Source organism: Armigeres subalbatus, chromosome 2 (genome assembly GCF_024139115.2).
Source record: "Armigeres subalbatus isolate Guangzhou_Male chromosome 2, GZ_Asu_2, whole genome shotgun sequence".
Lineage (NCBI taxonomy): Eukaryota > Metazoa > Arthropoda > Insecta > Diptera > Culicidae > Armigeres > Armigeres subalbatus.
In genome coordinates this window covers 108,487,668-108,515,224 of record NC_085140.1, presented here as the reverse complement: position 1 = coordinate 108,515,224, position 27,557 = coordinate 108,487,668, and the positions used below count along the sequence as shown (strand labels likewise).

Here is a 27,557-nt window from a genome sequence, read left to right as displayed (position 1 = left end):
TGAGCACGCATGTTAGCAAAAAGAAGCGACGAAATTAGTGCCGTATTTCCTTGTTTCGCGATGAGATGAATATAGGTTCAGTGAGATGGAAAACAGAACAGTTCCCCTATATAAATAAATGTTGTGGACCACAAAACTCTTCAATAAAAAAAACAAAACCTGACAAAGTTGTCCCCTAAATTCGCGACTACGAAGCAAATTTTGACAGCTTGTGTGCGTGAACGGAAAAGTAAACAAACGTAAGAAAAAAAAACAGTTTTTGATTCAATCAATTTTGTTATTTTACGAGTTTTTAATCAACAATGGTAAGTAGTGAGTGCAAGAATATTTCATAAATTATCAAAATATTGCATCATATCAACCATAGAAATAGTGTGAAATAGATTTTTCGTCACAACAAAATGTACCACTTTTTTTTACCTCAAATGTAACCGTTTTTGTGACGATAAATTATTAATGAAAAATTAATTGAAAATAATCTATTGAAGCATAGAACATCTCCCTTACATTAGTTGTATATGGTGTGAAAGTTGTTTGGTGAAAAATTGTTATGAATCGAGAAGAAACTGTATCGTTTTTATTCATTGATTGTAGGAGTCAAACCTCGACTGCGGAACATATGAGGTACCCGTGCAGCTAACTCACATTTTCGATTTTGCTGCTGGCGGAAGTCGCCTAGTCCATGAGGGGGAAAGAGTGTATAACGCTGGCCATTTATTGATTGTTGGAGAGAAACAAATATACAAGGATGGAGTAAGCATTTTTGCAACATGTTTGCAGTCATCTTCACCTAGCTCTGCACCACACGTGATCAAGATCCGGACAAATGAATCGCAAGTGCAATGGACTTTTTCTTGTACTTGTAAAGCCGGGAAAGGAAAGTGCAAACATCAAATGGCCGTACTATACCATTTGTTGAAGTGAGTATTCATCCAATTTGTATTTTATGTATATAATAATTCGATTTTTCGTCAAAAAGGGATGCAACAGTTCCTCTGCTTACAGTAACCGATTTACAACAAAAATGGGGCAAAATTGCCGCTCAAACCGCATCGGACATGTATAGAGCTAAGCGGCTGAAAGATCTGTGTTTCAGTGAAAGATCGGGCTCAGCAATGCAGGATAGTTTAAACGTATCTGAAGTTGAAGAACCATTTGAAAACAGCAAACCGATCAAAAACACCAAGTATCAGCAATACATGGTGTCGGAAACAGAACAATCGCAAATTCTGCAACAATTTGTAAAAAGTAAGTGCTAAGTGTAAAATTAAGCACTTATTGAAATATAGAGTAGTATCAACTATAAACGGTATGTTATTTTCACGTTTGTTACAGGTTTTCCGAACAGTGCACTGGGATATGAACTCTGTGGCAGACCTTCAGTTCAAGACGATATCAACCCAGAAACGGAAACAAACATTGATTTACAATGTATTGAAGTTTCAACACGCAAGTTGTCTTTAAATTCGTCATGCTCAATCATATCGTTCGAAGATTTTTCTATGCAAACTCTGAAACTATTCGTTCAAGAGCTATTTCGGCCTGAATTTGATCTTACCTATAAATATTTTGTTGGTCCTTTGAAACAAATCTTTCAACTTATTATGAAATGAAAATATGCGTTTCCGCGAAAGAATCCACCGACATTTGCTTAAGGACGGTTTCACAAAACTCGGATGAATGGCTTGAGGAACGCAGTTTGCGCATAACGGCTTCAAACGCATACTCACTCTTCACTTACTATGCGACCGAAAAGGAGAAGTCTAAAGATTGGAAACGCAAAGTTGTGAGGATGATAATGCCAGAAAACCTTAAGACAGCAGCCATTGAACATGGACGACGCTGCGAGCAAATGGCGATCGAATCCTACATAGCTCAAACCGGATACTCTGTAGAGCGATGTGGATTTGTTATTCCACCACAAATACCATGGATTGGATGTTCTCCTGATGGTGTGATAATTAGCGAACGAAAAATCATCGAAGTGAAATGTCCATTGGCAGGGAAAACATCTAGTACCGACGATTTCTTGGGGGATTTACCGTATCTGACCAAATCATCTAAGCAACTCCGAAGAAGACACCAGTATTTTGCACAAATACAAATAAATATGTTTGTGCTTCAGTGTACCAAAGCCGATTTCATCATATATTCAGAGTTTGAGGATAAATGTTTTATATCAACGATTGATTTGGAAGAAGAGTACGTGTACGAACTTTTGAACGCTCTCAAAGAAGTTTATTTCAACATTTACTTGAAATACCTGTATACACTTAAAAACTGAGGACATTTTGGAAATAAATCTATCTTGTTATTCTGTAATTTAAAATATATATTTATTTATAATTAGGGACCCTTGTTTTCAACTTCTGTGATAATCTCGAGAATATGATCTGTGATTTTGAATTGAAGTACTTTCGAAATCCATTTTTTTTTAATTTTTCGCTTTTGCTTAAAATTTATTATTGGCAATAATTGGACTGGACATATTCACAATGGCACAAGCGATGATCATAAGATCGTCGAGAATCGGCAAAAATCGAATATCAATTTTATTGTTGAAGAACGAAAAAATTCGAATTCGTTGAATAGCTCTTTCGACGTGGACTCGAGCTGCAGCAATAGATACATTTTGTGCTGCTTCCACTTTGCTCAGCTGTGTCTGGGGTGCTCTCAGGAATGGAGGACGTACCAATTTCACATTTCGTCGTTTACATTCTTCATCTATCATGAATCCTTTGTCGGTCATCACTGCTTCGCCTGGAGCTAAGCGATCCAACACTTCTTCTTCTATGACGATCTGCTTATCAGAGGATTTTCCTCCATATCCAGAACTTACGTACGAAATACTTCCACCGGGCGTAACACCAATCAAATATTTAGCTGTTTCACGTGACTTGTAATGAGAGTAAGTATTTATGCGACAATGCAAGCATTTGGGCTTCGTGATTGGCAGTTCGGTGCAATCAAGAACTACAACCACATCTTCGAATTTTGGCTTGAAGTAATGAGGAATGTTTTTTGCAATTTGTTCTGTAGTAGGCCAGTATATCAAAGCCTTCAAGGCTGCGGACAAAATTGGAACCGTACGGTGAAAGCAAGCAGATACGGTTTGTACATGGATACGAAACAGCACCGATATACACCGAAAAGATAAATTAGTTTTAAGCTTAACAAATACAATGAGAATTTCTTCTTCAATTGTCAATGTAGAATGCTTTTTTTTATTTTAAAGTCCTTCAATGTACTTATAACAGTGGCGATGAAACGTAACATGGACTTCGATTGGAATCCTGTCCAAGCAACCAGTCCATCTTCATCCTCATCAAAAGAGATGGCACATGAACGTTTCATTTGACGTTTCTCGATGCCGGTTGTATAAACCTGAATCCCGGCATCCATAAAAGTGGGCACGGAAAACTGGAACGTCTCAATATTTTCGAAATCCTTCTTGTGACAATTCTTTTGGAGCGATCGATTTTCAGCCCTCTCGGCGCGACGCTTTATGCTTGCTTCCTTGGAAGCTGATACGTGGGGTAAACTCGAATCTGGAACAGCAGATGGTTTCAGTATCAGGCGGTCGGTTTGTCGATTAACGGCTATAATAAAGAAGGATGAAAATGAATATATTTCATGTTATATTAGGCTGATTTTAAACATTATACTTACTTGGCGAAATAAAGTTTTTAATGCTGAAATGAAGACTGCAAACACGAGTCGTCTTAGTCGGTTCATACTTCAAACTGAGGTTCTTCGTCCAAACGCGATATCGCTTTTCATCACTTTTCGGGGGAAAAGCATGAAAAGATATTCCCGGCTTGTATCGCTGCTTGCAACCCGGAACACAGCAAATTGTCCGGTTACGAAAAACTGGTGCTGTTTCTTGAGTGTGCTTCGCTTTCCCGGCATCTACACTGTACACCTCCAAATTTCCAGGAAAAACACTCGCCTTTTCAGTGCTCATTTTGGCCTCTGTAATAGGTACAAACGAAAAAATGATTATGGTATTTATTCTTTCAGTCCAATTCTATCACTAGAGTTATTAAACATAACGTATCATCGATAATAGAATAAAAAATGCTTTATCTAAAGTAGACAGTTTTTTGTGGTACTGAAACATACCCAAATTGGAAAGGTTTTTCTATGCACAAATCGAATAAATAGAACAAGTTTCTACTTACCGGCAGTAAATTTACTATTCAGATAATCGATATCACCTCAAAAATCCACTAGATCGAGTTGAATTTACTGAAAATAAACCAAATTCAAACGCTACGGAAATAACTTTGTTTGTTTACTTTTTCGTCACGCACATTCCAAACTAAAGTAGGTGGCGACACCCTACCTTCGTAGTCGCGAAATACATTAAAAATATTTATCACGCACTTTACTTATCAAAACTTATCCACTGTATGTTTCACAGATCAAACTTTCCGGCGCATGCGGACTGGCATCGGCGCTAACCTGCGCCCTCGTCACAGTCACCACCACAGTCTTGCACATGAGCCGTCTGCAGGTGCTGAGGGAATGTGAATACACGCAGAAGACACGAACCTGCACGTGCTACTCGGTGACAGCCGAAAAGCAAGCCGAAGGTCTGGACGATAACGTGCGGTTTGTGTTCGATTCCACCTCCGATTGTGGAGTCGTCCATGGGGCATTGTATTCTTGTTTACGGGCAGTCTTCGGTCTGTCAGTGGCCGGCGTGTTGGTGGCGGTTTTTAGCTGCATGCTGGTCTACCAGTTGCTAAGCCATGAACGCAAGAAAATGTACTGGGAGCAGCTGGAACTGAGGTGTAGATCGTTGTATTCGGGGCAACAAGGACCTTCGGTGCTTCCATCAGGGCCCATGCTGGCAGCTGGTAGAAACGGAAACTGTCGATGTTGCGAGCAGTGTCATGCACACCGAAATGTGATGCCATCATCTTATCCATGGGAAGGCGATCAACGATTTTGGACTCCTGGTCAGGCGGGAAACTTCTATTCCCCCAATCCTGGGGGTGAAGAGAACACGGGCGGTAATAGACTGAATCAGAACGGCAGAAGAATGCCCGGATGGAGTTGGCCGAGGATGCCATGGCAGCGAAACGATTCCCAGCGCATGTCTCCTCACAGTCCGGATTCACAATATGGGTTTTCTAACAGGGCGAATGCAGTGGAACCGGTTCAGGTTGGAACTAACCAGCCGAGATACAACGTTATCGAGCAGCAGTATGGAATTTGGGGACCGCCTCCACCCTACAGTGATCCAAACAGTCCAGCCCGACGAGGCCGCTATCAGTATATCCATCCATCACAGTGTCAACCAATGATTGAACCAAATGCTCCCCAAACCAATATAGCCATTCTTGAATGCCATCAACATCCAATGGCTTCCGAAAACCATTCCATCCAACAGTTCAACAACGCAACTCAACAAAACGCATTCCGTAATCCGGGAAAACGACAAGCGTTCAAACCAGCCAAGGACAATTACGAAAACACGCCATCGGATAGTGACGGACCAAGGGATCGGTTCTCGAATACTTTGCCTCTGAGGAAAACCAAGAAACGGGTAGAGGCTGGCGCGAAGAGTATCGGTCCCAACCAACCTGCAACCAGGGTCAACGTTCAAAATGTGTTCAACGCTAACGCTTCTAATGGTGCCCAAAACTCCGTGGAGACATCAGAAAATGAGTATAACGAACCTTCGCTGCCGAACAATGAACCTGGTTGTAGTGGCCAATCGGCACCAATGCATGCCAAAACGAGGAGAATTAAGGCTGGTGTCGAAAACACTGGGTTTCAGACAGTAGAAGCACTTGAGGCTGACGGCATGAACGGAAAGACTATGGAACCAACTGAGTCGGAAGTGTATTTTGCGGATGTTAGTAGCTGCTGTAACATATCCGTCAAGAATGACAACTACTATGAGGATGCTAACCAAAGACGTAGGAATATGAAGGACAAGAACAAGATGGTACAGGACCAAGATCAGTTTAGCAAGGACCAAGCCGATGACTACATTGCTCAGAGGTTCGGTAAGAGAGAACCCTCCGTCCGCAGTAGATTACCTTTCCCACAAATTATCCCTGAGACGTACGAGAAACCCACTGTGATGCCTCGTCCTTCGTTAATGCATAAAGACATCTCTCGCCAGAGTATGTGTTCCGTTGAGTCGGGTGAAAAGACAGACTATACCGATTTGTCGCCTGCAACTCCAAGTACAAATTTTCCCTCGGTACCATATCCCCAACAGGAATCCACCAATAACTTCAACGCTTCATCGCAACCCAGTAGTAGCAGTGGTGGCCAAGCAACATCCAAAGGCCCCGTTGCAGACTTTGCAGCGGAACCTAACAGTTCCAATTTTATTGCATCTTATCCATACTCGTCGAACGAACAGAGCCAAGAAGCCCACCGGCGTTCGACGAAAAATCTCCAGGATATCTTCTTGGCACCCGACTCGCAGTACGAGGTAATCAAGGAATCCAGTAAGTACAATGAAACCACCCCGCTAACTCTGTCCTACATGACCCAGCAGGACTTGTCCGCCCAGTTCTCCTACCTACCGAGCAAGATGCCAGTGCCGTCATCCCGCGAGCATCTCAGCTTCCAACATCAGCACCCGTCGGTCTCTTCGGCGCAATCTCAACAACCACCAGCTCAACATTTCAAACCGAAATCGCCCAAAAACCTGAACATTACTCCAATCAAACGGCAAAGTTTGGGGACCAACATAAGCTCGATCATACAGAATCTCAGCAGTAGTGATGCGGGCTTACTCTATCCGGAAGGACGGCACAGCCACTGCCAGGGCTCATCCGGTGCCGCAACGGTGGCCGGCAGCAACAGTAACGGCGCTGCACCACGGGACTTGGAACAGAACCAACAGACCAACCGGGCTGACGATAGCAGCAACGACGAAAACGATCTCTCCGATCCGAGCGATCGACATCGATTGTGAGATGAAGTGTATGTTTGAGTAGATCCTAACCGAAAAAGTGTGTCTAGAAAGTTAGATGATCAATAGCTGTGAGTTGTTTGCTACGGATATGTGTTTTCTGGGGAAAATCGTGCTGTGGGATATTCTGAGAATTTTCTGTATAATCAATCAATGTTTGTTCTGATGTTCATTCGTTTGTATCATTTGCATGAAATTTAATTTAAAGAAGTATTTTTGTTTTCGATACGGATGCAAGAGTACACTTCAGAAGTTTGAAAAATGAGTGCGTCACGAACAAATGATTTTTCAACCCATTTTCATTTTTTTCCTATTCATCGATTAGAAATCTATCGTTCATTTGAAAGGCTTATTTGACCTTATACAATAATGTTAGCTTTGGGAAACCGAAAGACACGCGGTTTGGTCGAGGTTGCTACAATCAAATGCTTCCAATCATTTGAAGATACGAACACGTTGGACGTTCTTTTAGATTTGGCCACAAATGTTATGGTAGCTTCGTATTCTACGTCTACAGTTTGATCAGCCAATCATATTGGGCTGTCCCTTGTCTTCCATTTCTTCCAAGCATTTCCAGCTGTTTACTTCCTGGCTAACTGTCAATGCCGTAACACTACTGTTACCGGCATTTGCAGTAAACCAGCCACAGAAACTGTAACAAACGTTTTGACGTTTGCACTTTTTTGAACAAATCTATAAGTTCCTGAAGATAAAGCGAATAATTATAACAGCATCAACAGCATGAAAAATCTAGGATTCATTTTTTTACTTGGATTTTATTTAAATATTTATTTTCGAACTATTGAACAAACCATCACAAAGCCGTATCTAATTTGAAGAGGGTGAGAGTTCTCTATGAAACTAGATATCAAATAAGAGATGAACGATCTTCAGGCTGAAGTTCTCTTAAATAAAGACTAAAAAATATCAAATAGACAGCAAGAAGACTTTGATCATTAGTATCCTCACGGACACATAATTCATCCGCATTAACACAAGGCTCGTATCAAACAACAAACACAAAAATAGTTGTACATTAGTCGTAGTAGTGAACAAATAATAGCATAAAAGCGAGCACAATATACTTTATCAGCTAGCCATTGTTGTAGCGTATGTGTTTCTGTTTCAAGCGAGCTTCAAATGAAAGTACGTTTCCATCCGGGTCCTTCCAACCACTTTAGCGCGTTTAGCTAAAAAAGATAACACTTGTTGATCGTTTCATGTCCTTGGAAGTGTTCCAATTGCTAGCGAGAATTAGTTTAATAATTCTAATATCATTCCTACTGATGCAGACAAGCAGGCGAACATCAAATTGATGGACGTACGGAATTATTCGAAATTAATATTTTAGGATACAAAAGTATAATTGAAATTACGTTACAAGTTCATTAAGAATAAATAGTTGAAAACAAATTTTTATATTGTAGAAGCAAAAACAGATTGAAAACAAAAATATATTAACGGAGACCGATCTCTTTTAGTTTCAATCATCAGCTTTAATTTTCTATTAAACTTAGAATCATGCTATCACCGCTAAGGATTTCATGTTGAGTATGTAGTATTTAATTACTATTGTACATAATATTTTATGTTAAAAATGATCCCCATCCATGTAATCGTTCGCAACAAGAATGTTTAACAAGCTGATGGACGTTTATGTTTGATGATCTGAGCTATAGTAGACCTTGTCCGTGTCCCAGAAATTAATCCCAACTCGTTAGCTCTCTTTGGGTTTTTTCTTGATGTCAAATAATTATCATAGTTAGTTTTCAGCCCGAGGCTAAAAATACGTATTTTTTTTCATTCTTTTTAGCTTCGAAGTGATCTTAAATATGCAAAACTTCTTGGGAACAAAGTTAAAACTTCTGTTCAAAAACTGATTTACTATTTGAAAATTATTCCACTCAACATTCGGGACTGTTCAGTTCAAATTGGACTGCAAATTTGATATTACTTATAGTCAGAAGTATTGCGACAAAGACAAATTATGTTAACAACAAGATATGCTCCATGTTAGACTGTATATATGTTATTTACGATAATCCAAATGGAGACGGAAACATAAATAAAAGAAATGATATACGCTGATATTCTTATACAAAATATGAAGAAAAAAAATACAATAACGAAATGTAAGAATTTGTTAACAAAACAATAAAAGAATGGATTGCATACGATTTGGGTAAAATGTGTGGTAGTGAATATCCGAAATCCTATAATCCCAATACATAGAGATCCAATGCAGGGAATGTGGTGAAGCAAACTCAATAAAGTGTGATTCGTCTCTGTACCTCCTCCAGCCGTGACTGGTCTAACCCACTGAACCTTCCTTGGCCTCTCCAAACCTGTTGATGAGTTTCGGATACTACGGAAAACCTAGAAAGGACCACTGGCTTAATTTATGTTTTTAATTTTTTTAAAGTTTTTCTTTGCTGGTCTAGTAGAGAGTGAGGAAAATATAATGCAATATCGTAGCTGCGCGAAGGGCGCACCGATACAAAACGATAAAATCGAACATATTCCCGCCCCTTGAGGCACTTGGCTCAATGACCAAGCAGTGGGCAGACCTTATTAATTGAACGATGGAACTCCACCTGGCCATGGCGAAGCGTCACCATGCGAACTCTACTTTCCTTATCAGGATGTACCGCTTTAATCCTAGCTAACTCCCATTGTGACGGAGGGAGATTGTCGTTTTTCACCGCCACCAGCTGCCCTATTTCGACGTTTACTTGCGAGCTTGTCCACTTATTACGCGATTGCAGAGTTGACAAGTCGCCAGATGTCAGTTGTGTGTCTTTGCAATTTTTGGTACTTGTCCAAACGGTTCTCGGGAATATGGTGAACAACAGGTATGGGAATAAGATTTAAAGCCTGCCCAATGATGAAGTGCCCCGGAGTTAAGGCTTCGGTGCTATCATGAAACTTTGAAACAGCACAGAGTGGCCTCGAGTTGAGGCAAGCCTCGGTTTGGCACAACACGGTAATCAATTCCTCAAAGGTAAGAGGTGCCTTGCCAATGACAGCTCGTAGATGCTTCTTGGTACTTCTCACCAAAGCTTCCCGTATACCTCCTTTGTGCGGCGAGAATGGGGTGATAAAGTTCCATGCAATACCCTTGTTTGCAAGAAAGTATCCAACTGCTTCATTGTGTAATCCTGATTGCAGCAGTTCGTAGACCTCCTTTAACTCCTTGCTGTATTCGATGTCAGAATTAGCATTCAGCTGACTGTCAGCACCGACAAAGTTCGTGCCGTTGTCTGACCACATCTCGTTGCACAAGCCACGTCGTGATACAAAGCGATTTCAAAGCGTTGAGGAACGTGTTAGTTGAAAGATCTCCTGCTGCTTCAAGGTGGACGGCTTTCGACGACAGGCATATGAAAACTGGTTGTTTGGTTTAATCAGGATTGGCCCTGCGTAGTCCACACCAATGTGCGTGAACGCTCTTGTTACTGCTGTTGTACGAATCGATGGAAGGTTTCCCATTAGCTAGGTTGCTGTATGTCCCTTGAGGAAGTTACAACGGACACAGTTTTGAATCACCTGCCGTATTATTGAGCTACAGCCGAGAATCCAGAAGCGTTGATTCAAGGATGCAATCAGTAAGCTAGTGCCGCAGTGAAGATTTTCAAGATGAACCTTCTCGATCAAAAGTGCAGTGTAGCGATGCAGCTTCGGTAAGATGATCGGATCCTTCATGTCGTAAGGTAGCTCCGAATTTTTAAGCCTGCCACCAACTCGCAAAATACCGTTGCCATCGATGAATGGATACAAACACCAAATATATTATATTAACAATATGGTTCACTTCGACATGAACGCTCAGGTAGGGAGGGAGGAAATGTATAGACCGGTCATCGGACCGGATAGTCTGCATACCGTATCGAACGACAACGGTCAACGATGCATAAACATGGCAGCCTCCCGCGGAATGGTAGTCCGAAGCACTTTCTTCCCCCGCAAGAATATCCACAAGGCCACATGGAAATCACCTAATCAAGTAACGGAAAACCAAATCGACCACGTTCTAATCGACGGTAAATTCTTCTCCGACATCACGAACGTACGCACTTACCGCAGTGCGAATATTGAATCCGACCACTACCTCGTTGCAGTATGTCTGCGCTCAAAACTCTCGACGGTGATCAACACGCGTCGGAGTCGTCCGCCGCGGCTAAACATTGGGCGGCTACAATACGGTAGACTAGCCCAAGACTACGCGCAGCAGCTGGAAGTGGCACTCCCAACGGAAGAGCAGCTAGGCGCAGCATCTCTTGAAGATGGCTGGAGAGATATTCGATCCGCCATTGGAAGCACCGCAACCGCTGCACTAGGCACGGTGGCTCCGGATCAGAGAAACGACTGGTATGACGACGAATGTGAGCAGTTAGTTGAAGAGAAGAATGCAGCATGGTGTGTGGCCCCAAATGGCCGGAGCGAATTGTTGTGACAGCAGCTCTCCGTGGGTGCGTGTGCACGCCACGGAGGTCTGACCAGAAGAGGACGAGTCATGGCTTGCTGCGCACTGATCGACACGCTCAGGTATAATCACACGCTGATGGTAATATACTCAAACCCCACATTTCCCTTCTTCTCTCAATAAAAAAGGCAAAAAAAAATCCTCTAGCATAGAACGTATTGATTTTTTTTAAGCTATTTGCGCGAGACGAAGATAAACATATTGCTTTAGAGAAACCGATGATTTTCTTTGAAAACTGAACTCCAAAATAAACTTGTATGATCATCGTGGTTTTCAATCGCAGAACAACGAAATGCAAGTCAATGGGTTGTATCATTAAAATGTTAAACTAAATTGGTAATTGATCTCACAAAAACATTTGATATTGTAACAATAATCTAAATATCTTATACCGTCCAACTATCAGCTTCATATATAGTAATACCAGCAAGCTGACCTTCAACATATCGATGTTGAACTTGCTAACAACCGCTATGAACATGTGTTCCCAAACTGTGGGCCGCGACTCCCAGGGAGGTCGTGAGCTGATCAATGATGGGTTGCGAAAGACGAATCTTGATTCATTATTTTGTCCTTATTTGTCCCACAAATCTATCACAGCCATTAGATTTGGATCTATGTAGTGAATGGAGAACAATAAATTTTGAGATTCTGTCAAATGAAATACAATGAAATACAATGAAATCCAAACAATTCAAATCCAACTCAAATTAAAACCAATTCCAATAAAAATCCAAGCCACATTCAATCCTATTTCAATCAACATCCAATTCTTATCCAATCTAAATCCGTTCAAAATCCAAATCCAATCAAATGCAATTTTAATCCAATTCTAAATCAAATCCAGTCCAAATCCAATCCAAATCCAATCCACATCCAATTCAAATCCATTCCAATTAAATCCAAATCCAACCAAAATCTAATCCAAATCCAATCCAAATCCATTCTACATTCAATCCAAATCCGTTCTACATCCATTCCAAATCCACTGCAATCAAAATCTAATCCAAATCCGATCCAAATCCAATCTAAATCCGTTCCAAATCCAAATCCAATCAAATGCAATTCTAATCCAAATCTAAATCAAATCCAATCCAAATCTAACCAAAATCTAATCCAAATCCAATCCAAATCCAATTCAAATCCATTCCAATCAAATCCCACCAAAATCTAATCCAAATCCGTTCGAAATCCAAATCATTTCCAATCCATTCAAAAAAATATAATGATGGGATATGAAGCAATTCATAATGGTTTGTTCAATCTAACGCGAGCTTATTTTTTATCCAAATTCTAAAAGCCAATGTGGGAGGGTCGCAAGCAATATGCGATTCTGCTAGCTGGGTCGCATGTACAAGTAGTTTGGGAACATGTGGCCTAGGATATGATATTTATCTAAAATTTCGCAGAGATATCATACTTAAATGGGATAGCATAAGTATATATCTAAATTTTAGACTTATGTTAACCAGTACTATTAGTCAATAACTCCAAACTTATGTCTTTGTGAACGCTGGCATCGTTTTTTAGCTTCGTTAATGTTGGATATCTCATCCAACGGGTAACAAACAACTTTGTAGCATACGATAGATCTCCATATCTCTAAGATTTCGATAGAACTAGCTTCACTGGTAGTCTCATGTACACTAAAGTCGCTAAGTTATGTTAACCAAAATAAATGCTTCCATGACCCACCTTGGGATTTTCTAGATTGTTAATTTTTTTCTCGGCAGTCTCCCAGACACGCCTTGTGGTATTGCAAACCACAAACCAGCGGTCTCCCATGCTTTGTGATTTTTCAAACCACAATCCATTTTCCAGCGGTCTTCCAGACGCGCTTTGTGATTTTCCAAATCACAATCCATTTTCCAGCGGTCTTCTAGACGCGCTTTGTGATTTTCCAAACCACAATCCATTTTCTAGCGGTCTTCCAGACGCGCTTTGTGATTTTCCAAACCACAATCCATTTTCCAGCGGTCTTCCTGACGCACTTTATGATTTCCCAAACCACAATCCATTTTCCAGCGGTCTTCCAGACGCGCTTTGTGATTTTCCAAACCACAATCCATTTTCCAGCGGTCTTCCAGACGCGCTTTGTGATTTTCCAAACCACAATCCATTTTGCAGCGTTCTTCCAGACACGCTTTGTAGCAATACAAACCCATTGCCTTGTGTTTTTTTTAAATCATCAGTATTTCAACAAATTAGCACATTACCAATTAGATTCAACTCACCTTTTGAAATCAGCGTCAGGATCCAACAAATAACCTGGCAGGATCGCCAAAATGTGTGGCCCCAAATGGCAGGAGCGAATTGTTGTGACAGCAGCTCTCCGTGGGTGCGTGTGCACGCCACGGAGGTCTGACCAGAAGAGGACGAGTCATGGCTTGCTGCGCACTGATCGACACGCTCAGGTATAATCACACGCTGATGGTAATCTAGGATAGGATGTGCCAAGTAATCAGTAAAAATCGTACCGATTTGCTGTCATAATCGTACCGGTTGCTGATTGGTTGAAAATGACAATCGATTACTTCGATTGGTGGTGGCGCGTTTTTCGTAGGGCAGCATGTTGTTAGTTTGGCCGTGTTGCATGTTTGTAAAGTTGATATTAAGCAAAATACGTAAATGTTTGAGTTCCAGTTTTTTGGTGAAAAATAAATTTATATTGAACTGCAAACGCCATATAAATTATTCTAAGAGGTTATAATGGTTTAAAACTGTCGATTTTAAGCATTGTCATTCACCTTTTTGTCATTTTCGATCTCAAAGTCACATTTTTATTAGCGAAAACTTCTATCTGTTAGTCTTTCGCTTCTCTTACATAAATAATGGAAAGAACGGAAAGAAAACATCAAGTTTTGATACATGATATTTGGAAGATTTTGTACCAAATTAATTTGGCTGCACTGGCGACCACCTCGTCAGAGCAACCGACTAAAAAACAACAAGGCAGTCTCAATTGAGTTGTCACATCCTGGATCCATGGATCGGGTGATGTGCGTAGTTCGAGTTTCAGGAGCATTCTCGAGTCCCTTCGAAACCCGCAGAGGGTTACGGCAAGGTGATGGTCTTTCGTGTCTGCTATTCAACATCGCTTTGGAAGGGGTAATACGAAGAGCAGGGATTAACACGAGTGGTACAATTTTCAATAAGTCCGTCCAGCTGTTTGGCTTCGCCGATGACATAGATATTATGGCACGTAACTTTGAAAAGATGGAAGAAGCCTACATCAGACTGAAGAGGGAAGCCAAGCGGATCGGACTAGTCATCAACACGTCGAAGACGAAGTACATGATAGGAAGAGGTTCAAGAGAAGACAATGTGAGCCACCCACCGCGAGTTTGCATAGGTGGTGATGAAATCGAGGTGGTAAAAGAATTTGTGTACTTGGACTCACTGGTGACTGCCGAAAATGATACCAGCAGAGAAATTCGGAGACGCATAGTGGCTGGAAATCGTACATACTTTGGACTCCGCAAGATCGAATAGAGTTCGCCGCCGTACCAAACTGACAATCTACAAAACGCTCATTAGACCGGTAGTCCTCTACGGACGCGAGACCTGGACGATGCTTGTGGAGGACCAACGCCCACTTGGAGTTTTCTAAAGGAAAGTGCTATGTACCATCTATGGTGGGGTGCAGATGGCGAACGGTACGTGGAGGAGGCGAATGAATCACGAGTTGCATCAGCTGTTGGGAGAACCATCCATCGTTCACACCGCGAAAATCGGACGACTGTGGTGGGCCGGGCACGTAGCCAGAATGTCGGACAGTAACCCGGTGAAAATGGTTCTCGACAACGATCCGACGGGCACAAGAAGGCGAGGTGCGGGTAAGGTGGATCGATCAGGTGGAAGATGACTTGCGGACCCTCCGTAGACTGCGTGGCTGACGACGTGTAGCCATGGACCGAGCCGATTGGAGAAGAGTCTTATATACCGCACAGGCCACTTCGGCCTTAGTCTGAATAAATAATAATACATATTGTATGGGGATGAACCTATGTGGCCTCCACATTAGCATCTTATGTGGCATCATATACGATCTTGTGTTGACTGGGAAGCACATGGTTGCGGGAAGAGATAGAGACTTAGTGGTTTTGGTGCTTGATGGGAGTGTGTTTGAAATTGTTAAATAGAACGCTTGTGACATGTGACAATGACACTTCACGCGAAGTGAAAAGACGTATTGCTGCTGCGAAAAGGTTCTTGTACGGATTGCGTAAACAGCTTAGGTCCGGCAACATGCAGACGAAAATTAAATTTGCTTCGATTTAAACTCTGATTATACCAGTAGCCAGTAGTGGCGGACCGAAAAGTCCTGCGTCTAAATGTTCGGAGAAATTGGAGGAACAAAATTGACGATTGTCGATTGTCCACTATGAGAAAAATGCAGGGATCTGATGTCATTTTTTCGTGTTCGTTTAAACAATTTTGTACACAAGCAGGACTAATTACACTAATATAACACTAATATGTAAACAAGTAGAAAATAGATGATAAACAAGTATGATCAATTTTTATTTCCAAGATTTTTTTCTTCTAAGATGGCTCACAAGTATTAGCGAATACTGGTAGGTGGGTCTGCCTTATGACTATCATCTGGGAGGCGACTGTATGTTACCAGACATTATCCCACGTTTTAAAAAAAATACAATTTATTGAACAGTCATCAGAATTCTATGTTATTCTAACTCTGACTCATCACAGAACTGCTTTTACTTTTTGAACGTCTATTCATTCTTGCGAATGGGAGCACGAGTGCACCTGACTTGTTTATAAACTTACATTTGCTGTGCGTACGAGCCGAGCTTACGTTGCGTGTGAGTAATGATTCAACGGTTAGATCTGTATTCGTTCTATCAGGCCTGAATGATCTGGATCAGGAAATTTCATTCATGTTCAGCGCTGATGTACTTAGATAATGTAAATACTGACTGCATTCCATGCTTCAATGCCCCAAGGGAAGGTAGCTTCGTATCGTCTCATTAACCTCACTAACCATCGATTAACCAGTGGATATGCATAAACTTTGAGATACTTAACCAGCAATCATAAATTTTAAAATTGGTACTTAAAATCAATGTTACTAGGGTGTCCAAATCAACATCACAGATACAGGAAAAACAGGATGCATGCGCTCCAATTTTCCCCAATCTTGAGTGGGTACTCACAAGTCACAGACAGCCTCAGTTCAAGCGTACATGCGACATGCGTACATGTGATGGAAGTTGAACAACAAACTCTCGCACTGCATGATTGGTTTGCGCGCGTCGCTCTCCTATATTGCATACCCTGTGATCTGTGAGCTCAACCACTATTCGACGGCGGAAACGTACCACTCGTTCTCTAGACCCTATTACCTGCCCAAACTTTTTCAATGAATAACATTAAGGCTTGGCATGACATGGCACTGCTATCGGACCAGTCAGTAGCCGTAGGGGAGAACAGTCCAATATGCACCCCTTAAGCTTTTTCGATGTTTTCACCAACATAAACAAAAATACCGAACCTTTTCAACGTGCAGATACAAAATTTACTATCCACAACGACATTTTCTGGCGAAGTTCAGTTCTAAAATTGATTGAGCTACAGCGGTGTCCGTTTTTGACGAACCTAAAAAAGAGTTCACAAATGCCCTATAAAAACATATAAATGATTTTATAAGTTAGCGCATTTTGCCCCGTGGGTGCGTTATGCACTGTTCTCCCAAACCTCTATGGGCGATGACATACTGACGCGTCGAGCGATGCGGAACGCGTCCAAGCACTCGTAAAGCAGAATATCAGCAAGAGAAATTCTTTTGTCTTGGACGCGTTCGCGCACGCACACGCGTTAGTATGTCATCGGCCTATCTCCTTGATTTCGATATGGGTTCTCTTCCATCGAAGACTAGCGGGCTGCAGCGATATAATGCAAAGCAAACCGGTTTAATTGCCGTTCCCACGAGAGCCAACCATGCCGACGAAGTCGTTGTTCTTTCAACCAACTTCAGCGTCGGCGTCCACGCGGGTTGAACCACTTTATGAATCAGTTCGTGTTGGGAATTCGATCGGCGCGGTTCGTACTGGTGAGTGAGTGGGAAACGTGTGAAAGGTCTATTTCGCGCAGCAGTGCAACGATTACCTTCCAGCAGCGCTGGAGAAGAAACACAAGAAATCCATTCGCGGCGAGTGGCTAATTGTCTTCCGCCTTCCCGTCTCCTTGCGCACCGCGCTCTCTAGTGCAGTTTCAAGCGAGGTCTCTCGCGCAATCACGGTGCACTGGGAAGCGAATTTTATCGAACTTGCGCAGGGACATTGGTGGTTTTTGCGTGTAATGAATAGTTCTAGATCAAAATCACTTGATTGATATGAGCAAAGCAGTGTCAGAAGTTTGTTATGTCTTTATGTCTTTATCCTTATCACTGATGAAAATATTTTTAAAAGGGAGGCTCGACTTTTGTGATAAATGATCACGTTTCTATTACCGTTTTAACGATTCCGATATAACGATTCGGTTGATCTGATATTTTACATAAAATTTTATTGTGACTCGAATTTATTTAAAAAGATGTAAAAAATTCACAAATCATTACCCTTTTCACTCAATTTATTGAGTTTGATCATTTATTCATATTATTCACTTCGCCTTTCTATCCAATTCTATTTATCATATTTTCATAATTTTAATATAATTTTCAGTTTTGCAGATATTAAGTTACTTGTTTTTAGGGACGTTCCGATACTTCCGATATATCGGAATATCGATATTTTTATTTCGATATCCGATATTTTTGTATCGATATTCTGCTTTCAATATATCGGTCATATCGATATTTTCGCTTTCGATATCGATATATTGAATCAGAACAAAGTAACACAAAAATAACAATTATATGATATTTTGTGTAAGAAAATGCTTCAAAATAGATTATGAATGCCGTATTTTTACTGGTTTAGAGGATTTTTCTCGGTAGCGCGGATGGTATAAGGTGTGCGCTGCCATCACAAGTAGTTTTGGCAGCTCGACGCTTTGCATTGACGCGCCGTTGTGCAACATCTGTCATGCCGCAGGTCCTCGAATCCTTATGCGAATTCAATTATATATTTGATGTGTTTCTATGATATCTAAATTAGATAAATCAACTTTGAAAGTTAGAAAGAGATTTGTGGAAATGGGAATTTAGAAGAAGTGAAAAACATATGAAAATTTTCTTCAAAATAATGCCCCGTAGGAATTAAAGAGAATTTCTTTAAAATATTTCTACGGGTTTCTGATGAAATTTTCAATTTTTTTCTGGAGGAACTTTTTGCGTAAATTATAAAGAATGTCCGTGAAAATCGAAGAAAATTTCCTACGTTAATATCTCGTGAAAATTTAAGAAAATCTCTTTTTTTAGTTAAGAATTTTTCAATGGATTTTTCCGTGAAAATTCTGGATTTTCTTTAAAAATTAAAAAACTTCCGTGGAAATTCTGAAGAGGGAATTTTTTGTTATCAAGAATCAGAACAACCCGAGGAGAAATACAGAAAAATTGTCAGTGGAATTTCAGCAAATTTCTCGAAACTTCAGTTGAATTGTTCGAGCTAACGGAAAATAGCGAGGTCAGTATCATGTCGAAAACGCCGTCGCTGCCGGTTAAATCTACCGTCACCGCCGATGATTGTTGGACTGGCACACTCTAGAAGCAGGTTCGATAAAATCAGTGGCCTAACTTTTGACCTGTGCACTGATACAAAAAAAGAAAATTTTGATATTTTGACAGCCTCAATAAAAAATAAAATTATCATCAAAATGTAGTTATTCTACCAGATCCAATTCCTAAAATTCAAAGCCAGTACACAGGTAGTTTGAGGTTAGGGAAACGCTACTGGATTAAGTATTAAAATCATTTCTAATAGTTATTGTAAAGAGGTAATACACTACCGGAGACGAGCCAGCCTCGGGCTGAAAGTCTCCTTAATAAAGACACAAAAAAAAGGTAATACACTAATACAGCAATACGATAGTAATTGAATAATTTTCAGCAAGTAAATTCTAAATATTTTTATTTTGGAAATATCATATGATTTCCCGATATATCGATATTTTCATACCAATATATCGGTGATATCGATATTTTGATTCGATTATCGTATCGAATCAAATATCGATATTTTGAAGTATCGGAACGTCCCTACTTGTTTTCAATATTTTTTTCAACTTGTCTAATTAGTCCAATTCAATTCATGTTTTGATCAACTTGCTTGCAAACTGTCTAATTTGTGCAATTTAACCAATGTCACTATTCTGAACATTTTTTTTAATATATACAAATTCGATATCCTCTTCTCAACACACCGTGAAGTATACAATCTTGACTTGGCGCGATCTCCTTCCAAACGTTGCAGTCCGGTTTGCTGTTGCTGCTGCCACCACAAAACAGGCAAAGTGTTCGACTGCATCGTTGGCATTTCATGTGCCAATCCCTCCGTCGCGTTAAGGAAGAAACCTTATACGAAAGTGGTGCAATACTTTTACTTTCAGTAAATCCATTAGTGATTCGAGGGAAGACGGTGAATTCTATCGAGCGGGGAATTAATTCCGGTAGTTGTGGCGTGTTCGAAAGCGTTATCAGATGTGTTGATCGGGTTCGCTATCAGTTTGGAACAAGTCTTCGTGAAAAATGGATTTTTTGGCAACGAATCGTAGAAGTTGGTCGGTGCTGGCTGCTTTGCTGGTGCTGTTAATCAACGGCCATGGAGGAAACGCTGCAAGCGTAGGTGAGTGGAACAGATTTCGATTGGTGTTGTTGACGATGGTGTGTACACATTTTGCACGCGTATAGATTGCAAACGATTTCGCGAAAGGTGATCTGATCCATTATTGTGATGAACTGTGACTAGCGGTGGTTGGAACTTTCCAAAAATGTACTCGCACCGAATGAAAGTGGTAACGGTAATCCCGTTGGCGCGGTGACCCTAATTAGTATGCGATAATCATTTGGTGGCACAGCTGCCTGAACATCGGTTGATGTATTTGAATAATTTAATCGAATAAAAACTGGAGATAAGACATATGAAGAGCCGAGTTGACGAGTTGAAATTTAAATCTCTGAAAGATGTATAAGACGGGTGTCTGGAATGTGTTGTCGGTGTTTTATCAAAATGAAAATTACAACACAGCTTTGGAGTAGGACATTGTTTTGTCACGGAATTCGTCTGTCATAATACGAGTTTAGTACTATTCCATTTAGTTCCACTTCGTTGTAATTTTTACAGATATGTATTTCGACCTCACCTGTAAGGCCGTCTTCAGCGTTTTGTACTGAAGCAATATTTGTAATTGTTATACGATGCATGTGAATCTGAAAACAAAATCTAATGAAAATGCAGGGCTTTATAGTTAACGATAGGATTTTCAACAGTTTCAGTTTCAAGAAAGAGATTTCTTAGGTTTTGAAAAAGCTTTCACTGTATAAATGTTTTGTATGCAGAACTCCCGATTCGTAATGAATTCTAATGATTTCTCCGACATCTGTTATAAGAAGAAGTTTGTTAATACAAGAGGCTCGGACGCCTCCTTCCAAGAGGCTCGGTAGCCTCCTTCCAAGAGGCTCGGTAGCCTTCTTCCAAGAGGCTCGGTAGCCTTCTTCCAAGAGGCTGGGAAGCCTCCTTCCAAGAGGCTCGGAAGCCTCCTTCCAAGAGGCTCGGAAGCCTCCTTCCAAGAGGCTCGGAAGCCTCCTTCCAAGAGGCTCGGAAGCCTCCTTCCAAGAGGCTCGGAAGCCTCCTTCCAAGAGCTCAGAAGCCTCCTTCCAAGAGGCTCAGGCCTCCTTCAAGAGGCTCAAGCCTCCTTCCAAGAGGCTCAGGCCTCCTTCCAAGAGGCTCAGAAGCCTCCTTCCAAGAGGCTCAGAAGCCTCCTTCCAAGACTCAGAGCCTCCTTCCAAGAGGCTCAGGAAGCCTCCTTCCAAGAGGCTCAGAGCCTCCTTCAAGAGGCTCAGGCCTCCTTCCAAGAGGCTCAGAAGCCTCCTTCCAAGAGGCTCAGAGCCTCCTTCCAAGAGGCTCAGAAGCCTCCTTCCAAGAGGCTCAGAAGCCTCCTTCCAAGAGGCTCAAACCTCCTTCAAGAGGCTCAGAAGCCTCCTTCCAAGAGGCTCAGAAGCCTCCTTCAAGAGGCTCAGAAGCCTCCTTCCAAGAGGCTCCAGCCTCCTTCCAAGAGGCTCAGGCCTCCTTCCAAGAGGCTCAGAGCCTCCTTCCAAGAGGCTCAGAAGCCTCCTTCCAAGAGGCTCAGAGCCTCCTTCCAAGAGGCTCAGAAGCCTCCTTCCAAGAGGCTCAGGCCTCCTTCCAAGAGGCTCAGAAGCCTCCTTCCAAGAGGCTCAGGAAGCCTCCTTCCAGAGGCTCAGGCCTCCTTCCAAGAGGCTCAGGCCTCCTTCCAAGAGGCTCAGGCCTCCTTCCAAGAGGCTCAGGAAGCCTCCTTCCAAGAGGCTCAGAGCCTCCTTCAAGAGGCTCAGGCCTCCTTCCAAGAGGCTCAGGCCTCCTTCCAAGAGGCTCGGAAGCCTCCTTCCAAGAGGCTCAGGCCTCCTTCCAAGAGGCTCAGAAGCCTCCTTCCAAGAGGCTCAGGCCTCCTTCCAAGAGGCTCAGAAGCCTCCTTCCAAGAGGCTCAGAAGCCTCCTTCCAAGAGGCTCAGAGCCTCCTTCCAAGAGGCTCAGGAAGCCTCCTTCCAAGAGGCTCAGAGCCTCCTTCCAAGAGGCTCAGGAAGCCTCCTTCCAAGAGGCTCAGAAGCCTCCTTCCAAGAGGCTCAGGCCTCCTTCCAAGAGGCTCAGGCCTCCTTCCAAGAGGCTCAGAGCCTCCTTCAAGAGGCTCAGAAGCCTCCTTCCAAGAGGCTCAGGCCTCCTTCCAAGAGGCTCAGAGCCTCCTTCCAAGAGGCTCAGAGCCTCCTTCCAAGAGCTCAAGCCTCCTTCCAAGAGGCTCAGGCCTCCTTCAAGAGCTCAGAAGCCTCCTTCAAGAGGCTCAAAGCCTCCTTCCAAGAGGCTCAGAAGCCTCCTTCCAAGAGGCTCAGAGCCTCCTTCCAAGAGGCTCAGAAGCCTCCTTCCAAGAGGCTCAGGAAGCCTCCTTCCAAGAGGCTCAGGAAGCCTCCTTCCAAGAGGCTCAGAAGCCTCCTTCCAAGAGGCTCGGAAGCCTCCTTCCAAGAGGCTCAGAGCCTCCTTCCAAGAGGCTCAGAAGCCTCCTTCCAAGAGGCTCAGAAGCCTCCTTCCAAGAGGCTCAGAAGCCTCCTTCCAAGAGGCTCAGAAGCCTCCTTCCAAGAGGCTCAGGCCTCCTTCCAAGAGGCTCAGAGCCTCCTTCCAAGAGGCTCAGAGCCTCCTTCCAAGAGGCTCAGAGCCTCCTTCCAAGAGGCTCAGAGCCTCCTTCCAAGAGGCTCAGAGCCTCCTTCCAAGAGGCTCAGGAAGCCTCCTTCCAAGAGGCTCAGAGCCTCCTTCCAAGAGGCTCAAAGCCTCCTTCCAAGAGGCTCAGGCCTCCTTCAAGAGGCTCAGAGCCTCCTTCCAAGAGGCTCAGAAGCCTCCTTCCAAGAGCTCAGAGCCTCCTTCCAAGAGGCTCAGGCCTCCTTCCAAGAGGCTCAGGAAGCCTCCTTCCAAGAGGCTCAGAGCCTCCTTCCAAGAGGCTCAGAAGCCTCCTTCCAAGAGGCTCAGGCCTCCTTCCAAGAGGCCTCAGGCCTCCTTCCAAGAGGCTCAGAAGCCTCCTTCCAAGAGGCTCAGAAGCCTCCTTCCAAGAGGCCTCAGGCCTCCTTCCAAGAGGCTCAGAGCCTCCTTCCAAGAGGCTCAGGCCTCCTTCCAAGAGGCTCAAAGCCTCCTTCCAAGAGGCTCCGGAAGCCTCCTTCAAGAGGCCTCAGAAGCCTCCTTCCAAGAGGCTCAGAGCCTCCTTCCAGAGGCTCAAAGCCTCCTTCCAAGAGGCTCAGGCCTCCTTCAAGAGGCTCAAAGCCTCCTTCCAAGAGGCTCAGAGCCTCCTTCAAGAGGCTCAAGCCTCCTTCCAAGAGGCTCAGAGCCTCCTTCAAGAGGCTCAGAAGCCTCCTTCCAAGAGGCTCAGAAGCCTCCTTCCAAGAGGCTCAGAAGCCTCCTTCCAAGAGGCTCAAGCCTCCTTCCAAGAGGCTCAGAAGCCTCCTTCCAAGAGGCTCAGGAAGGCCTCCTTCCAAGAGCTCAGAAGCCTCCTTCCAAGAGGCTCAAAAGCCTCCTTCCAAAAGGCTCGAAAGCCTCCTTCCAAGAGGCTCAAAAGCCTCCTTCCAAGAGGCTCGAAAGCCTCCTTCCAAGAGGCTCGAAAGCCTCCTTCCAAGAGGCTCGAAAGCCTCCTTCCAAGAGGCTCGGAGAGCTCCTTCCAAGAGGCTCGATAGCCTCCTTCCAAGAGGCTCGAAAGCCTCTTTCCAAGAGGCTCGAAAGCCTCTTTCCAAGAGGCTCGAAAGCCTCCTTCCAAGAGGCTCGGAAGCCTCCTTCCAAGAGGCTCGGAAGCCTCCTTCCAAGAGGCTCGGAAGCCTCTTTCCAAGAGGCTCGGAAGCCTTTTTCCAAGAGGCTCGGAAGCCTCCTTCCAAGAGGCTCGGAAGTCTCCTTCCAAGAGGCAACCGACGGGTACAGTAGTTTCAGCAAAACGTTACACTTCGTCACCGTCTTGTCAACCACTCGCCGGAAAATAAGCTTGCTGGGAATCATTGACCCTCTCCACAGTCGTGCCATTGAGGATGATTTTACAGTCCCCAGGCGGAACATGTTTAGAGGATTTATAGTAGGGGAAAATGAAAACCTGGGTTTCGCCGCGTTGATACAGATCTTCCAGCTGGTGAGGTACTCTGTCGGGGAATCCAGGCCTCGTTGAAGTTTTTCCACTAGCGCTCTGATCACTTCACCGTTGGAGATGCTATCTGCGAAAAGAGACAGAATGCTGCCTTCTGGAAGTTCTGGTATGTCGGTGAACAGATTGAAAAGCAGCCATGCGCATTAGAACTCGTCCCGCTGATTGAGACACAGAATGTCCTTGCTGACCGGTAATTGTTGATGATTTTCACCAAGAAGCTGGAAAGATTGTAGCGTTTTAGTTTATACACCAGGTCATCATGCCAAACATCATTGTCGAATGCCTTCTCGACACCGAGTAAGGCCATGGCGAATGTTGTGAGACAAACTTGTTCCATCTGAGGACGTTGGTAACTCGGGTCAGTTGGTGTACGGTTGATCGATCACGCCGAAAATCAAACTGTTCCTCGAGCAAGATATTGCAGTGTTCGGCAGACTCAAGTAACCGGCTGTGAATCGTCTTTTTAAACAGCTTGAATAACACTGAGAGAAGGCTGATAAGTCGATAACTTTTCGGAGAGGAAGGATCCTACCCAGGATTCCGGATGGAGATGACTTTGGCTGACTTCCAGGACGATGGGAAGTAGCTGGGACGGAGACACTGATTAAAGATCAGCGAGAGATGCTCGAAGATCGAAATACTCATATGTTTGAGCTTGAGATTCAGGATGCTGTCGAAGATGGGGCCTTCATGTTTTGATATAGGCCGTCTATTCGCCAGCTGAGATCTCCAACTCCTCCGAGAAGTCGTTGGGAATAAGATGGATGTTCTAGCATGCTTGTCAACGGCTGCTTCGTATGGACTGACGCTGTTCTGTCCAAGATTGTACGAGCTGACGCAGCGACGATCTTTTTCGGTAACCTTGTCTGCAGGAGTTATCAAGCGATCCTTAGGGATGGGATCAAAGATGGAATGGGCCGAGGCATAGATTTAAGAATTTTGGGTATTTTTCAGAACACCTCAGCACAGTCTGGAAGAGCGTGGATCTTATTCCACTATTCCTGAGGTCCATCCTTCTGGCCTGGATCATTTTTGTTAATTAATTGCAACGTGTCTTAAGGACAGGCAGTCGGGTACGTTTGTACTCCCTTCGCGTGACATTTAAAAACGGATCAAATCTTTAGTGAGTGTATCAATGGTAAGGGTGTTGCTTACCAGTCGAGCAGTTGGCACATGTTGTTCGCGGGCCTGGGACAGCGCCTCTTGGACGGTGTGCAGCGGCTCATCGATTTCTTCGGATGTCGCTGGTAGTTGATGTGGTCGTCCACGTCCGAGCCTCTTGAAAGGAGGCTTCCGAGCCTCTTGAAAGGAAGCTTCCGAGCCTCTTGAAAGAAGGCTTCCGAGCCTCTTGAAAGAAGGCTTCCGAGCCTCTTGAAAGAAGGCTTCCGAGCCTCTTGAAAGAAGGCTTCCGAGCCTCTTGGAAGGAGGCTTCCGAGCCTCTTGGAAGGAGGCTTCCGAGCCTCTTGGAAGGAGGCTTCCGAGCCTCTTGGAAGGAGGCTTCCGAGCCTCTTGGAAGGAGGCCTCCGAGCCTCTTGGAAGGAGGCTTCCGAGCCTCTTGAAGAGGCTTCCGAGCCTCTTGGAAGGAGGCCCCCGCGCCTCTTGGAAGGAGGCTTCCGAGCCTCTTGGAAGGAGGCTTCCGAGCCTCTTGGAAGGAGGCTTCCGAGCCTCTTGGAAGGAGGCTTCCGAGCCTCTTGGAAGGAGGCATCCGAGCCTCTTGGAGGAGGCTTCCTGGAGGCTTCGAGCCTCTTGGAAGGAGGCTTGAGCCTCTTGGAAGGAGGCTTCCGAGCCTCTTGGAAGGAGGCTTCCAGGCCTCTTGGAAGGAGGCTCTGAGCCTCTTGGAAGGAGGCTTCCGAGCCTCTTGAAGGAGGCTTCCAGAGCCTCTTGGAAGGAGGCTTCCGGGCCTCTTGGAAGGAGGCTTCAGCGCCTCTTGGAAGGAGGCTCTGAGCCTCTTGGAAGGAGGCTTCCAGGCCTCTTGGAAGGAGGCTTCCGAGCCTCTTGAAGGAGGCTGAGCCTCTTGGAAGGAGGCTGAGCCTCTTGGAAGGAGGCTTCCAGGCCTCTTGGAAGGAGGCTTCCTGAGCTCTTGGAAGGAGGCTTCCAGCCTCTTGAAGGAGGCTTGAGCCTCTTGGAAGGAGGCTTCCGAGGCCTCTTGGAAGGAGGCTTCCAGGCCTCTTGGAAGGAGGCTTCCAGGCCTCTTGGAAGGAGGCTTCCTGAGCCTCTTGGAAGGAGGCTTCCGAGCCTCTTGGAAGGAGGCTTGAGCCTCTTGGAAGGAGGCTTCCGAGCCTCTTGAAGGAGGCTTCCGAGCCTCTTGGAAGGAGGCTTCTGAGCCTCTTGGAAGGAGGCTTCTGAGCCTCTTGAAGGAGGCTTCCAGGCCTCTTGAAGGAGGCTTGAGCCTCTTGGAAGGAGGCTTCCAGGCCTCTTGGAAGGAGGCTTCTGAGCCTCTTGGAAGGAGGCTGGGCCTCTTGGAAGGAGGCTTCCCGAGGCCTCTTGAAGGAGGCTTGAGCCTCTTGAAAGGAGGCTTCGGGCCTCTTGAAAGGAGGCTTGAGCTCTTGAAAGGAGGCTTGAGCCTCTTGAAAGGAGGCTTCGAGCCTCTTGAAAGGAGGCTTGAGGCCTCTTGAAAGGAGGCTTGAGCCTCTTGAAAGGAGGCTTCGAGCCTCTTGAAAGGAGGCTTGAGCCTCTTGAAAGGAGGCTTCCTGAGCCTCTTGAAAGGAGGCTTCCGAGCCTCTTGAAAGGAGGCTTCCAGCCTCTTGAAAGGAGGCTTCCTGAGCCTCTTGAAAGGAGGCTTCCGAGCCTCTTGAAGGAGGCTTGAGCCTCTTGAAGGAGGCTTGAGCCTCTTGAAGGAGGCTCTGAGCCTCTTGGAAGGAGGCCTGAGCCTCTTGAAGGAGGCTTCCAGGCCTCTTGAAGGAGGCTTCCGGGCCTCTTGGAAGGAGGCTTCTGAGCCTCTTGGAAGGAGGCTTCCAGGCCTCTTGGAAGGAGGCTTCGAGCCTCTTGGAAGGAGGCTTCCTCTTGAAGGAGGCTGAGCCTCTTGGAAGGAGGCTTCCGAGCCTCTTGGAAGGAGGCTTCCTGAGCCTCTTGAAGGAGGCTGAGCCTCTTGAAGGAGGCTGAGCCTCTTGAAAGGAGGCTTGAGCCTCTTGAAAGGAGGCTTCTGAGCCTCTTGAAAGGAGGCTTCGAGTTCTTGAAAGGAGGCTTGAGCCTCTTGAAAGGAGGCTTCCGGAGCCTCTTGAAAGGAGGCTTGAGCCTCTTGAAGGAGGCTTGAGCCTCTTGAAAGGAGGCTTCCAGGCCTCTTGAAAGGAGGCTTCTGAGCCTCTTGAAAGGAGGCTTCTGAGCCTCTTGAAAG

General features: G+C 44.3%; 4 protein-coding genes and 1 long non-coding RNA gene across 14 annotated transcripts in view; 3 read left to right on the top strand and 2 right to left on the bottom strand.

Moving 5' to 3' along the window:
* LOC134210642 (uncharacterized) overlaps window positions 1-9,115 on the top strand; it is a 79,424-nt gene extending 70,309 nt beyond the window's left edge. For 3 of the 5 annotated variants that reach the window (XM_062686797.1, XM_062686795.1, XM_062686796.1), the window contains one exon: window positions 4,424-9,115. In XM_062686797.1, the coding sequence (XP_062542781.1) occupies window positions 4,424-6,946 (2,523 nt within the window). In that variant the 3' untranslated portion in view covers window positions 6,947-9,115. The remainder of the gene's footprint in view (window positions 1-4,423) is intronic. The other 2 variants (XM_062686799.1, XM_062686798.1) reach the window with 2 other exon arrangements.
* LOC134215195 (uncharacterized) lies at window positions 552-2,284 on the top strand. Its single transcript, XM_062694426.1, has 4 exons — window positions 552-920; window positions 980-1,248; window positions 1,336-1,523; window positions 2,126-2,284. The coding sequence occupies exons 1-4, from the start codon at window positions 895-897 to the stop codon at window positions 2,282-2,284; spliced, it is 642 nt and encodes a 213-aa protein (XP_062550410.1). The 5' UTR covers window positions 552-894.
* On the bottom strand, window positions 3,473-4,310 carry LOC134214915 (uncharacterized). Its single transcript, XR_009979973.1, has 3 exons — window positions 4,182-4,310; window positions 3,670-3,972; window positions 3,473-3,599 (listed from the first exon to the last, which is right to left on the bottom strand). It is a non-coding gene; the product is annotated as an uncharacterized LOC134214915 (long non-coding RNA).
* Window positions 9,116-9,694: 579 nt separating the features above from the next.
* LOC134209140 (uncharacterized) lies at window positions 9,695-10,213 on the bottom strand. Its single transcript, XM_062685123.1, has one exon. The coding sequence runs from the start codon at window positions 10,211-10,213 to the stop codon at window positions 9,695-9,697; it is 519 nt and encodes a 172-aa protein (XP_062541107.1).
* Window positions 10,214-17,418: 7,205 nt separating this feature from the next.
* The window catches only part of LOC134214914 (probable chitinase 2), a 51,851-nt gene continuing 41,712 nt past the window's right edge, over window positions 17,419-27,557 (top strand). Inside the window, exons 1-2 of one of the 6 annotated variants that reach the window (XM_062694189.1) lie at window positions 17,419-17,499; window positions 19,802-20,173. In XM_062694189.1, the coding sequence (XP_062550173.1) occupies window positions 20,077-20,173 (97 nt within the window). In that variant the 5' untranslated portion in view covers window positions 17,419-17,499; window positions 19,802-20,076. The other 5 variants (XM_062694187.1, XM_062694188.1, XM_062694190.1 and 2 more) reach the window with 5 other exon arrangements.

Bases quoted from the DNA above. Each gene is read 5' to 3' on its own strand.
- LOC134209140 (XM_062685123.1), bottom strand. From the start codon at position 10,213: ATGTGGTCAGACAACGGCACGAACTTTGTCGGTGCTGACAGTCAGCTG.
- LOC134215195 (XM_062694426.1), top strand. From the start codon at position 895: ATGGCCGTACTATACCATTTGTTGAA. The intron at 921-979 runs GTGAGTATTCAT...TTCGTCAAAAAG, and splicing joins GTACTATACCATTTGTTGAA to GGATGCAACAGTTCCTCTGC. The intron at 1,249-1,335 runs GTAAGTGCTAAG...CGTTTGTTACAG, and splicing joins TCTGCAACAATTTGTAAAAA to GTTTTCCGAACAGTGCACTG.